At 38.4% G+C, this 14091-nt stretch overlaps 2 protein-coding genes across 3 annotated transcripts; one reads left to right on the top strand and one right to left on the bottom strand.

Moving 5' to 3' along the window:
- The first annotated feature begins 764 nt into the window (after window positions 1-764).
- On the top strand, window positions 765-7443 carry LOC147544729 (myosin heavy chain-like protein). The gene is made up of 4 exons (XM_086633270.1): window positions 765-1191; window positions 5252-5570; window positions 6388-6446; window positions 7070-7443. Exons 1-4 carry the CDS (start codon window positions 954-956, stop codon window positions 7099-7101), a joined length of 648 nt encoding a protein of 215 aa, XP_086489396.1. The 5' UTR covers window positions 765-953; the 3' UTR covers window positions 7102-7443.
- An 824-nt stretch (window positions 7444-8267) lies between these two features.
- LOC147544728 (putative inactive receptor kinase At4g23740) lies at window positions 8268-11289 on the bottom strand. 2 transcript variants are annotated; one of them, XM_086633269.1, is made up of 3 exons: window positions 11017-11283; window positions 9575-10975; window positions 8268-9139 (listed from the first exon to the last, which is right to left on the bottom strand). In XM_086633269.1, the coding sequence occupies exons 2-3, from the start codon at window positions 10815-10817 to the stop codon at window positions 8490-8492; spliced, it is 1893 nt and encodes a 630-aa protein (XP_086489395.1). In that variant the 5' UTR covers window positions 10818-10975; window positions 11017-11283; the 3' UTR covers window positions 8268-8489. The 2 variants fall into 2 exon arrangements, with proteins under 2 accessions (XP_086489395.1, XP_086489394.1); XM_086633268.1 differs by having other exon boundaries at window positions 9575-11289.
- Window positions 11290-14091: the final 2802 nt, after the last annotated feature.

The following is a 14091-nucleotide window of genomic DNA, read 5'->3' as shown; positions in this document are numbered from 1 at the left end:
TTTTTTTTGCTTAGATTTTAATCGATTCTTTATTTGATCTTCATCTATTTAGTTTGAGGTCGTGAAACGTTTTTTCTTTAACTTTACTGAATTTTATGTTTTATGTGAATTTTCTGAGATCACCCTTCGTAACCAATCTTTAAGAACCGAATCAACATTAGAGTTGTTTTGTTACTTAACAATTTTTTGTTATTTAAAAATGAATCCACGGTGTATGTACGTCTTGGTATACGCACCACCTCGATAGGCACGCTACCGCAATAGTTTCATCGCCATACCAAATATTATATCTCGAAGGCGATGAGGTGGGAACGGAGTACAATGTAAGTAACAAAATGACGTGCCACTAAAATGGATGCGTCTATAGGTGCTCCTTCATTATACTCTCTGGCCTTTTCTTTCTTGGCACCCCTCAGATTGAGAGTGTTCGAGGGCATTCGGATTGGGCCTAGTCTGTGATGGGCTTGAACAATACGGATTAGATTCGGTCTGAGGCCCATAGGGAGTGCCGAGAGAGGGGTGGTTAAGAGCAAAAGGATTGGGCCTAGTCTGTGATGGCCATTCTTGTCGATTCTAGTTGCCTACAACGTGCACGTTGGATTCTCGCCTTTTTCTTTCTTCGCGACCCTAATATTGAGATGGTCCGAGGGCGCTGGGAGTAGGCCTAGTCTGTGATGGGCTTGAACAATACGGAGTAGACTCAGTCTGCTCAGTCCGTGGCCTACGGGGAGTGTCAAGAGAGAGATGGTGAAGAGCAAAAGGATGGGGCGCCTTAGAGGCCCACTAAAAATTGTCCCAACCAATTCAAGCAAGCTGTCAGCCATCCTGTCCATTGTAGTTGCCCACAATGCGCACGTTAGATTTCGTCACACTGTAATCCTTTCTCCTTCGCAGAATACCACTGCAAAATCCAACTTTCCCATAGAATTTCATTTTCTCTGTCTTTCATTTCAATGGATAGGTTCAGATCAAGAAAAGTTCAAATCCAAACACCTGAAGTTGATAACGGAGTAACTGAAACCCTAGAACCTGAAAACCGATTAAGATCGTCAGGGAACAACGTTAATGAAGATCAAGAGCCTTTTATGGGTATCAAAGTCCGAAGAAGAGCTTCTCTTCATCGAGATTATAGAGGAGATTATCTCGATGTACCTTCTCAACCTTCTCTTATGAAGATCTTGGATAAACAAGGTATCAATTTATTTTATTTTTTTGGAATATCTGGATGTTGTTTACATTTGATTTCTTTTAGGCGTGAATATTTGTGGGAGTGATCTTATAAAAAAACCCTATTACTCCCAACCAGATTCTGATGGAAGCTTCATTTCGCAATATTTCATTGAAAGACCTAGATTTTTTTAATTACTCTATTGCTCGACCCATTTTGTGATGAGATTGCTCTGCCACCTCTATATCTGAACCGCCCATTAAGGATCGCCAAATTAGAACAAATAACACTGAGAAATGGTGGAGAAATTTCAAATAATGAGAGAAAGTAACTACGATGAAATATGAAACGCTAAATTTTTGTTAAGCTTCAAACTACGTATACGCTGGCAATCAGACGTTCAACATCTGATGTGTGCGATGTCAAATGTCTAGATTTGTTCGGGAATAGGTGACGGTAAATAAAGTTTACGATAAGCCATAAGTAAATAAAACAAACCACAGTTCAAGGGGACAATTTACACACTACGTTTAGGGTTTGATCTAGGTGTGGGATATGTTTTGGGCTTGAGTTTGTACTTTGGGTTCCTTTGTATTGGGTTGTTGAGTGTGTGAGGTAGGCGGGTTGGGGGTCCAGTAAACCTATGACCCCCAAAATTGCTTCTCATTGTTGAGTCAACAATGAGAAGGTGTGTAGGTTAGGGTGGCCTTGGCATATTCACACTTCCACCCGTGTACTTAAGTTTCTTCATGGTAAATGGATTTTTTGGTTCAAATATACTACTTATGGTAAATTCTAGTGGGTGATTGGATTGACATGTCTCTGTAATCTGGTTACTAGGTAAAAAAATTTAAGTTAGGTAAGGTCCTTATAGCGGGCTGGCTTCGTGTTGTTTACCCATATGAAAATCATGCTAAGAAGGATCACTGCATTAGCCAATGGTTGAATGTAGCGTTCCTACACTTCCCGCGAGTTAGTTCGTAATTCACTTTAGGTGCAACAATTGACGTTGAATATAAGACACCATGACACTGGTTTAAGCAAAAAAGCAAATGAACGAGGTGGAAAGCATGATGGGTGAATCTGGTATAGATTGAGTGAAATGTTGGAGGATGTTATGATTTGATTTGAATCTGGAGATTGTAGGTTATTGTGGATCAAATGGAGTCACACACTGGACAAGAGGCCATTGGATAAAGAGTTCATAAAGTATAGCACATTAGCACCTACGACACCCGAAGTATTGAAGTGGGTGTTAAGTTGGAGATATTAGGGGTTGGGCTTCAACAATTTAATGTATATGTGCTATTTCTAGGGAGATTAGGTTACTAGTTATTTGACCCAAAGGGTATCTTGATAGTTGATAGTTGAAATCGTCGCGGCAAAGACGATTCATTTTTTTGCTGTTAAGCCTTTTGGATTCCTCCCTTTGAGTGGTTACTGGAGGTTTTGAATTTGATTCGTTTGGTGTGGTTTGCCTTGAAGATATTAGCCATCAACATTTTCTAACATCCTGTTATCTACAGATCCAAATGCTCAGTTTTGTTTTTTGTTTTATTTGCTTATGTGTTTAATTGTTTTTTGATGAAGCTATTTAATGAGAACCCGAAATGAGTTATAGGTCTTTGCCTTTTGGTAGTTACCTTTTCTTTTACGTCTCGGACAACAAAGTAACATTGCAACTCTGTTATACTTTTCCTTAAAGATCCCAAAAATTGTTAATAATTGGAATATTAGGAATACTAATACTGTGTAAGGTTATAACCTACCTTTAGCAGTTTAGCTCTGATACTCAAAATAATCATCCTAAACTAAGTTCAAATTGTCAACTGATAAGTAACCTGATTTGTTTATAGTTAGTTCCTTTAATTTTCCGTAGCTCCATTATTTGTGAAATTTTTAAGCTTGTAAGACAATGATGGAGAACAATAATCTGGATCGAAAAGGCGTTTCGTTGATCTTTGAGAATGAATATACATAGAGTTAAATTAGGGTAAATAAATACAAAAGGTTACGAAAATTTAAACTCCAAGAATTAATAAACTAAAAACTCCCTTCTCTGTTCATTCTTTATGGAGCCCGCTATGGGAGGGGGCCATTTAATTTGGGCACCCTCATGGTTACATCAGCACCCCCTCGCAAGTTGGCATGAAATCCGAGTCAAGGCCAACTTGAATGATAACATATGAAACTGATCAAAACCAAGCAGCTTGGTGAAGATCTCTGCTACTTCATCAACGAAGCAACGATGATAAGTCTGAATAAGACCAGAAGCAAGCTTTTCACAAATGAAGTTGCAATCAAGTTCGATATGCTTAGTTCGTCCATGAAAAACCGGATTGGCGCAGCAACCTGGTTGTAACAAAATACCTTAAAAGGTTTTAGAATGTCAAAGTGAATATCTTGAAACAGGTATTTGAACCATTGAAGCATGAGAGTTAGAGAAGTGTGGGCACAGTACTAAGCTTCGCAGAGGACCGGTAAACAGTCGGGTGTTTCGTGGGCATAGTTAAAGAAGGATTCCTTGACCGAGAATACCTTTCAGATGTCATAGCACTCGAGCTGCTGCATCCATATGAGTATAACGAGGATGCTTCGTGAACTGTTTGAGATAATTCACTGAAAAGGCTATATCGGGACATGTAACAGGAAGGTCAGATTGTCCAAAGGAGAACCATTTGTAGATAACAGTTTTAAACGTTGGTCCATAGGAGAAATAGCGGATTTAGCTCCGAGCAAGCCAGAGTCGCGAAGAATGTCTAAGGTACATTTCCTTTGACAAAGAAAAATGGGGTTTGGACTTTGGAGATCTAGATATCTCGAGGCCAAGAAAATATTGGAGAAGTCTTACATTCTTCAGAGAGAAATTTTTTCAAGACGTTGCTGAAGAAAAAGAATTTTCATGTCATCATTGACTGTGATGACAATATCACCAATATAGATAAGGAAATAAAAAGATGTTGGACCTTTAAAAAAGCAAAAAAGTGAATGGTTTAAAGTAGACTGAGTAAAACCTTTAGCTTGTAAGCCAAAGGTTAACTTAACAAACCATTGTCGACAAGCATGTTTTAAACTTCATAACGATTTATTTAATTGACAATCGATGGTCTGCAGATTTGTTAAACCCAAGAGGAATAGTCATATATACCTTTATGTCCAAGTCACCTTGTGGAAAAGCATTATTGACATCTAACTTATGTAAAGTCCAACCTTTAATGTAAGCAAGGGAGAAGGACACGCATTGTTTCCAGCTTAGCAGCAGAGGCAGAAGTACCGTGATAGGTATAATTGGGTATATCTCTTCATACCGAGTCGCGCCTTATGACGTTAGTAGAGCTGTCAGATTTGTATTAACTTTTATAAACCCATTGCGACCGACGGGTTTCTTACCCTGAGGTAGAGAAGAAGTCCCAAGCATTATTTGCCTCGAGAGCAGTAATCTCTTAAGCCATGACCTCACGCCATGCAATCAAAGCAAAAGCAATCTGACAAGACATGGGTTCTTTAAATGTGAGGACAAAAGTGAGAAAAGCCTTATGAGAGGGGCTAAAATTGACGAATGCAATTGGGAGTTCGAGAGGTGGAAGACTCTGAACTAAAACGAATCTAATGAGCCAAATAAGAAGGCTTGGTTCGATTCCGAGCTGGTCCAGAGGGAACACGAGCCAGATAGGTCGAGTCATTAGGCGGCGGAGAACTAAAGAGAGACGGAGAAATAGCGGAAGCGTCATATTGTGTTTCGTCCTAAGTGTCAGAGGGGATGACGAATCTTCTAAAGGAGTGTCAGACGGAGAATCCACCTTCTGCAAGAGATAAACGTAACCAACCAATAGAGTTGTCGAAGACGGTGGGGAAGCATCCAAGTGAGTGTGAGGTGCAGCAGGAGGGGGATATTAATTGTCGCATGCTATATATCCTTTATATGTGTATATGCTTTCTTCAAAACCATGAAAGTGGCATGCTACCTCCTTTTATGTGAACTGATGTCGGGGTTCAAGAAGAGTTATACATTATGTTAGATTGTTAGTTACCCCACATTATGTATAATCTTCATGGATCTAATCTCAGACTTGCATTTTGTAGGTGACAGGAAAGTCCTATTCGCAGATAAAGTTTTGAAGTTCACTGGATCAGGAAAGATGAAGCGACGTGTTCTGTTGATTACTGATTTTGCTATTTACATTGTTGACCCAGAGACTGGTGCACTTAAAAGGCGGATAGCACTTGCAGCCGTGGATAAGCTATGCTTGAGTGAATTAAGTGATAATTTCTTCTCGATTATCATCCCAAGTGAGTACGACCTTCTCATGGCCAGCACTCGGAAGTCAGAGATTGTTACTGTGTTAGTTGATGCTACCAAGAACACATCAGATTATGAACTAGATGTTGGTTTTTCCAATACGTAAGTTTTATTCCTTTGTTTCTTTCTTTTTAAACTAATCTATAGTACTAAACTATTAAAGAACTTTCGCCTACTTTTGGTATGTTATTTGGACATCATTCGCGTCCTCAAAACGCACTATGTGACATGGACACCATTATTCGTAATTTGTGCCGTCTCTGGTATTCATGTCTGTGGAATTAGTTTATATCAGATATCTGACCATGTTGGCCGAGAGACAATAAGCAATCGACCAATATATCGGGGAGACATTATCCTGTCTGATGATTTGGATATTTGATGCTCTTATTAGACACTCGCTGTCACTTTAGTGGGTGTTATGTGAGATTTTGTGTATACTTGCAGGAAATCATGTTAGGATTAGGGCCATGAAATGGCACTCTTGGTTAACGCTTTTATGTATTATGTAAAAAAAGGTCAAATTATGAGTAAAAGTGGTCGTAATAATTAAGATTGAAGACATAAGCATGTGAACGGTAGCACCCTATTTTGGCCTTAATGGGGTAGTGTCCTATTAGGATTGAAAGGTATAAGCATGAAAAAACCTCTGCCTAATGCGTGGTTGACAGCATTGCTCGTTGAAAGTGAAAGAAATGAATTTTGAGTAGAAAATTGTAATTCTATGCCATTGTTGTTTTGCAAATTTTCCACTTGGTTACATCTGTGTAGCTACTCTAGCTTGAGAGGCCTGGTAATGATATAAAGTAAGGATTCTGGATTTCACAACCTCGCCCATTTATGGGATTAGACATGATCCTTAGAGCTGATTACAGTGAGGTTGATATGTTGAATAATCTTGATTATGCATAATGTATAGGTTTGAATACCATGCTGCAGCTGAGGTGATCAAAGAAGTACAATTTGAGGAAGTCGAAGGTTTGTGATAATCTTTCTTTGTAATTTTATTTTAAATGCACTCTTATTTCACAATGAAACGCCATCTTGCTAAAATTAAGGTTAGCTGGTCTAGCTTGTCATTGGCGAAGTGATTTAACATAAACTACATAAGAGGACGATCTTCCTAGTCTCTAGTAATATTCTTGTTTGGTTTTGGAGCATAACTCCAAACATATAATCGTATCTATACAGTGAAAAGAAAGGAGTTTTTTTTGACAAATCAAGACTATAACGTTAGCAACTGCTTATGTGTGTGTAGCTCCTACTTGTCGTTTTGTGTCATTTGTCTGAGAATTTTGGCTAGCCCAATAGCCCTGCCTGCACCTAAATGGTTGCCAACCTTGGCACCTAATTGCTGCCTTGGTCAGGACAAGTCTATCTTGGGTAGGAGGCTGATCAAGAAAAAAAGAGTTGTTTGTTTTATTTATGCATCTCAATCCATAATTTAGAATAGATGATGGAAAAATGTTTCTAGCGTAGCTCAGGCACCCATATAAACCATCAGGTTGCTAGCCTTTCCCAAGAATGGCGCCGTATTCATATCTTTAATGTAGGACTATATTTGTAAGTTACTGAAGCGTTTTGTAAATGTTTAATTGCAGGTGGTGTGAAGACGAGAATTGTCATGAAGTGAGAAGACCAGATTCCCTTGTCATTATGCGGCACGATCAAATCGTATCGGGATTGGAAACCCTTATTGTAAAGGTAATTGATTTTTCATTTTTCTTAATACGTAAGGCGAAAGCCCTTGGTTTCATTTCGAGGCTCTCCGTAGAAATTGTACTTTAGTTGGAACTAATAGTGAATGAGGGTATAACGATTACACTAGAATACATTTGGGGAGCTCTGTTTGATATTCAAAAATTTCTCAGGCAACATTCAGACAAGTCCATATGTAGTGATTCTCATTTTTTGTGTGCAAATATTTATAAGATATGTTTTCGGAGTCGGTAGTACTTTCTTTTGTTTCTTGTTATATCAGAGGGTGAAATGTTGATGATATTTTCTGTGAATCTAAAATATCTATTTATGATTATCTTCAACTGACTTTTATAGCCAAAACTATAAAACATAAACAAAATCTATCTTTATATACACTTTCAAGTTCAACCCAAGGTTACCAGATACTCTACTCCACCCTACGTACCGCGTACCTGATTCACCATACCCGAATTGCGTACCCTTTTTGGGTGGGTTCGCGATCCCGTACCCCACAATTAGTGTACCGCAATTTTTACTCTTAATTAACCTAAAATCTTTGTAGAAAACTATAAATTCGACTAATTGGGTAGTTAAACCACAAGAACTTTTTTAATTAGCTTGTTAGATTGTAAGTTAGATGAAGAAATGATGTCTAAGAGTAGGTGTATCTATTATAAATGCATCATACAGAGTATTTATTGTCTATGAAAAATAGTCCAAAACGTACTGAACTCGAAAATGACGTACCGGAGAAGTATACGCGTACCCGATACTCACATGGTAGCATTCCGCATACCGGTACCCGTACCACGTACCGGAGCGGTCCGCGTACCAGGTAACCTTGGTTCTACCTCTTTTCGTCATTTGGGCAATGAGCAAGATTCTGATATCTATCTGTCTTAGAGGAAACAACCTCAGTTTCATACTGATATAGGAGGTGAAACCAATGACAAAAGAGGAAGAGGAGATTTGTTCCGTCCGTTGACATAAACTGTTTGCTCCTCTCGCGTTTGTGTGAAACCAATGATGAAAGAGAGTTCTCGGTAAACCCATTAATGAAATATGGATGAAAACAACAAGATCTCGATAGTGACGTAGTTTCACAGGAACAAACATCTTCATCCAAATTTCAGTGAAATTAATCAAGAAAAAAAGAATCAAACTTGTAAGAGACGTCGATGGAAAAAGAAGCAAAAAAGATAAATAACTAAACAACAAACAAACAGAGAAAAGAACTACGAAAATTAGCTTCCTCTCCTGGATAGATGAGGATTCCATCCTAACCAAAAGAAATAAAATGAGGATGAATGAGAATGTATCTCAATTTCCACCTTCCTCGGTCGGTGTTAGTGGTGGTGGTGGGGAGCTTTCTGATTTCGTTTCAGAGGAAGTTCTGTTTTCTGTATCAAATCGTCGAATACCTTCCACCAGTTTTAAAACTTCTGACATCTTCGGTCTCCGTTCTGGCATCCTTATAACACAAGTCATTGCTATCTGCAACATTTCCACCATTTCTTCTTCTATATTTGGATACTTCAAAAGCTCCACATCAAAAACTTCTGCTGTCCATTCTTCTCTAACTACAGACTTAACCCACCTAACCAAGTGAATCATCTCATCACCAGCAGTGGCATGAACAGGGGATTTCCCAGTGAGGAGTTCGAGCAATACAACTCCAAAACTGTAAACATCTGAAGGCTGGGCTGCTTTTCTAGTGTCTTGAACTTCCGGGGCTCGGTATCCAGCAGCCCGAGATATGGGCGGAGGTACTGGGTTCATTAGAGTAGCCAGACCAAGATCAGATACATAACCATAGTTTTGTGAGTTGACAAATATGTTTGAGGATTTAATGTTTCCATGGACGAGTTTTCCGTTGTTCTCTGTGTGTATGTGAGCAATGCCTCTTGCGGTTCCAACCGCTACTCTTAGACGACTATTCCAATCTAAGGGAACTCTATCTCCGCTTTTCCCTGCAGAAAAGGCTAGACCATTCAGAGCGATGCTTGTATAATTCTGACATTACTTTATATGTTACATATATACTTATTATAGCATACAAAAGTACAATCAATATATTAGGGTGATTAAAGAAAATATCAATACTAAGGTTGTGTTTGATTGTTTTTCTTTTTTATCTCGACCTCACTTGTTTGAATATGAATCATGTTAGTTCGACGTATTTTGGTCAAGAGTGCAATAGTCATTTCGGGTTATTTCGGATAATGGATTCTTGATGGATATTAGTTTTATGTTCGACTCGAAATGGACCAATATTTGCCCCCTCAGTCACACAGACAAGTCAAGTGCACGAGTCAGACTAAAACAAACATTGTGAAAACCCGAGAGTCAGATGAGTCACATCTGGATTTAGGAAAAATAAAAATTGATGAGGGCGAAAAACATACCATGTAAGAGAGAATATACACTTCCTTGACTGTAAAAATCATACACCATGAGTCTTTCTTCCTTAGAATAGTAGTAAGCCCTTAACGGAACCACATTTTCGTGCTGAATCCTCCCAACAATTTCCAACTGCTGTTCAAATTCTCTCTTTCCGACACAAACTTCTTTCAATCTCTTCACAACTACCGTAGTTGAATCGTCGAGAACTGCTCTATAAGCGGTACCAAAGGTTCCTTTACCAAGAACTTCTGCAGAAGCTGTCAATAAGTCTTCCAAATCGAATATATAATTGCAACCATCAAAGAACACAAGCTTGTTATTCATATCTTGACTTCCAGGTGCCGCCGCCATTTTCCCTTGAGAAATTCCCTTCTGCAACTTCCTAGATAACCCATTTTCCGCTTCTCTTTTCGAATAACAAAAACAAAGAAGATAAGCACTTGCCATAAAAACTAGAACACAACCACCAATTATAATCCCCAATAGTGCACCTTCACTAAGCTTTCTTGCTGTTCTTGTTTTGGGCGAATTCGGTACTGAAGCAGGTGGTTCAGAAGGTAAACAACAAATCGTCGAATTGATTGTTGAAACATTGTTACCAGAAAACGAAGAACTTGGAAATTTCCGAAGAGATTTTGGAATAATTCCAGTAAGTTTGTTATTAGCTAGATTTAGATGTTGTAAACTAGGGTTATTAAATTCAGGAATAGTACCGGAAAGCGAATTGTTAGCAAGATTTAAAGCAGTTAAATGAGTAAGATTTGAGATTGATTTAGGAATACTACCATTAAAAGAGTTACCAGATAGATTAATGATAGTAAGATTCTTCCAAACAGAGAAATCAGTAGGTAATAAACCAGAGAAATTGTTAAATTGAAGAGAAAGTATAGATAATTTTTTTAAGTTAATGAAATCAGAAGGAAAAGGACCAGATAAAGCATTAGACCTAAGACTCAAGATTTGAAGATCGGAAAGACGACCGATTGTGTTAACCGGAATCCGGCCTTGAAATCCAACTCCAGGTAATCGAACTGCTATAACTCGAGATTTATCGGAACTACAACGAATACCAGTCCAGTTATTGCAAATAGTAGAGTTGAATTTCCAGTTTAGCGTTCGAGAATGAGGAAGATTGTTGATAAAATCAAGTAATGCTTGTTTATCTTCAACAGGCTCAGATCTTCCTTGAATAAATATCAATATAATAAGAAAGAAAAAAACAGAGAAACGGAAAGAATTTTTCATTCTTTCTAAATCGTCAATTGCTTATCCTTTCTTGAACGAACATAAACCTAAAATGCTTTAGAATTGAGCTTTTTTGAGTCAAGAAGGTCGAAAAATCATAGAATTTCTTCTGCAATTCCTCTTCTTTAATCTTTTCTCTTTGTCAGCTTTAGCTTTAACTATTTTACTTACCTGGAATTCTTTTTTCTTGTAGATGAACTGGAGATGGAAAAACTTGTATAATTCCTTAGTGAGAGAAGAATCAAAGAGAGATGAGTCGGATAGGTTTCCACTATAAAGACCATAACCTGTATGTAGTAGAAACTGTATTATTAGTTTTAGAGATAGAAAGTGTTTAACTAATAACTATAAAATCCGCCTTTTCCGCCATTGATTGCTTCCATCACTCAAAAACGAGAGAAGAAATGGCAAAAGCTAACAGCCAGAAAATGGTTATTTTTTTGCTATTTTTTTTCTTTTCCTCCCCTATTTTGTGATCAGTTTCTTTTTTAACCCACTATTTTTCATCAATGACTGGGGGTGGGAATTGGTCGGGACGGACAGAAAACGGACACTAACTCAACCGGTCCGGGAGAAACGGGCACAAGTCCGAAGTGTCCACGACATGCGGACAAAACAGGTGGACATTTCGAATTTTTCTCCAAGAAAGTGCCCGTCCGTGACCGTTTTGATAGTCGGACAAACCGGGTATCGGTCGGTCGGGTGCCGGTCACTTGTGAACAAATAAAGAAATTTTTATTCGAAATTAAAACTGTTTAGTAGCTAAATACAACTTTCTAAAACTCCCACTTTACAATTCCAAAAAGTAAACGAATACAAAATTAAAAGATAATTATTAAGATTTCTTATAGATTACGATTGGTTATATTCTTCTTCTCATGGATTACCATCGATGTATTGTGGATTCTAGGATTATTGATGAGATATTGAGATTTTAGAGGAGAGAGAGACTACAGAACTAGAGAGGCGAAGACAAAATTGAGAAAAATGATTTCAAAGATTATATATTTTTACTCTTGAAATTTAACGGTTGTAGCTAATCCTAAAAATCTAAAGGCTTAAAATCAATTAGATAGGCGGGCGGGTATATCGGGTAGTATAAACAGACGAGTATGGACGAGTTCGGTCGGACAGACTATAAAAGCGGGCGGACTCGGTCGGATCACCGGGTAAGGATCTATGCTCGCGTCCGTCCGCTTAAGCTCTTTTGGTTGGGTGAGTACAGACCGATTCGAACATCGAACGGTCATGGACCTTTCAGACTCGGACAGTCGTGGGCGGTTTCGGGTTTCCAGACCAAAATCCCACCCCTATCAATGGCCGACTTTGGCTTTGTGAAGAAGATTTAACAAACATAATTAAATGGTTAATGGAGGAATCAAACCAAATGAACCTTCATTGGTTAGTACCATTTCAACTTGTGCGCAATCGAGATATTTGAAAGAAGGTGAATGGGTTTTTCTGCCTTTCTTCCATTTCTATTTAAAAATAACTAAACTTCCATTAATGGCGGCCTTCAAGATGAAAAATTGAAGGTTAAGGACAAAGAAAGAGAAAGTAGAGAAAAAATAAATTAATTAAGGGTAATTTCAGGAAATAATAAAAGTAACTAACGACCCATGAATGGACTGGTAAATGAATGGAGTCACTTTTGAATTTTTGCGAATGGGGGTTTAGAGAAGAAGTGGATCAGAAAAATAGGGGGCCAAATAGAAATAACCCTTTTTATAAAACGTATAGGAACGTGGAGTTCTGTTATTGGGTAGTGTGGTGGGACCAATTTTATTGCGTACAGGTTATCGTCAAATCATTCTTCTCTGTCGTTTGGTTAAAAAACGAAAAAAATAGTTAGACACGTGAAAGCTCCACAAGAAAAGTGGGTGAAGGTAACGTTTTAATATAAGCGGTTGGATTTTAAGTATTCAAAGTTTGAGTAGTTGGTATTGGCGGGTGGATTGTGGTCAACCGAGGTCAGAATCTCTTTGACGTTTTATGGTTGTTTTCTTGCTGATATGGTCTACGACACGGGTGGGATTTGGCCCGAAAACCCGGAACCCGCCCACGACCGTCCGAGTCGAAGGGCCCGTGATCGTTAGATCCTCGAATTGGTCCGCACTCACCTGATCGAAAGAGTTTAAGCGGACGGTCGCGGGGACAGGTCTTACCCGGTGATCCGGCCGAGTCCGCCCACTTATATAGTCCACCCGACCGAACCCGTCCTTTCATCCTACTAGTTATACCCGCCCGCGACCCGCCTATATGATTGATTTTAAACCTTTAGATCTGTAGGATTAGCTACAACCGTTAGACTTTAAGAGTAAAATATATAATCTTAGAAATCACTTTTCTTAATCTTGTCTTCGCCTCTCTACTTCTCTAGTCTCGCTCTCCTTTAAAATCTCAATATCTCATCAGTAATCCTAGAAGTCCACAATACACCGATCGTAATCAATGTGAAGAATAATAGAATCGATCGTAATCCATGAGAAATCTCAATGATTATCTTTTAATTTTGTATTCATTTACTTTTGAAAATGTAAAGTGGGAGTTTAGAAAGTTGTATTTAGCTACTAGACAGTTTTAATTTCGAATAAAATTCTTTATTTGTTCATTAGTGATCAGTGCCCGACCGATCAATACCCGGTTTGCCCGACTATTAAAACAGTCACGAACGGGCACTTTGTTGGTGAAAAATCTGAAATGTCCGCCCGTTTTGTCAGGATGTCCGAGTGGACACTTAAGACTTGTGCCCGTTCCGACCCGGACCGGTTGAATTAGTGTCTGATTCCCGCCCGTCTGGACCGATTCCCACCCCTAGTCTATGACCAGGGTGGGAATCGGGCTCGGGCACTCATGCTTGTTTTCTATATTAATTCTATCATAATTACGTCATCTGATTTTCCCACTTAATAAAATATTTCTAATTGATAATCAAAATATATTTAATATGTTATGAAAATAAATGTAAGAAGGAGAAAAACAACATAAATATAAACCAAAAGACAGTAGAACAGATGAAATTAGACTTTTATTCTTATCTTTGTAGAGAGTTTCTTTACTTTAGTATACCTGGACTCTAGACGAACGGTTCCGGCAAAGGGACCATTAATTCCCTTTGCCAGAACTTAGAGAGAGTGAGAAGAAAGAGTGAGACGAGAGATAGAAATAGAGATAGGAGATAGAGTCGGTTGGAGAGAGAGAAGAGAGATAAGGTGCGTTTGGTGATTTGTTTTTTAGCTTCCCACTTTTTTCCTCGGAAATTTTTTTATTGCTG

Source organism: Eschscholzia californica, unplaced genomic scaffold, assembly GCF_041429995.1.
Source record: "Eschscholzia californica isolate CP2 unplaced genomic scaffold, dmEscCali1.0.p SCAF_4, whole genome shotgun sequence".
In the NCBI taxonomy this organism is placed as follows: domain Eukaryota; kingdom Viridiplantae; phylum Streptophyta; class Magnoliopsida; order Ranunculales; family Papaveraceae; genus Eschscholzia; species Eschscholzia californica.
This window is presented reverse-complemented; position numbering and strand designations above follow the sequence as displayed.

Excerpts from the sequence above, each read along its gene's own strand:
- LOC147544729 (XM_086633270.1), top strand. The coding sequence starts at position 954 with ATGGATAGGTTCAGATCAAGAAAAGTTCAAATCCAAACACCTGAAGTT. Across the intron at positions 1,192-5,251 it reads GAAGATCTTGGATAAACAAG|GTGACAGGAAAGTCCTATTC; the intron begins GTATCAATTTAT and ends TGCATTTTGTAG. Across the intron at positions 5,571-6,387 it reads GATGTTGGTTTTTCCAATAC|GTTTGAATACCATGCTGCAG; the intron begins GTAAGTTTTATT and ends CATAATGTATAG.
- LOC147544728 (XM_086633268.1), bottom strand. The coding sequence starts at position 10,817 with ATGAAAAATTCTTTCCGTTTCTCTGTTTTTTTCTTTCTTATTATATTG. Across the intron at positions 9,140-9,574 it reads TGTATATTCTCTCTTACATG|GGAAAAGCGGAGATAGAGTT; the intron begins GTATGTTTTTCG and ends CCTTTTCTGCAG.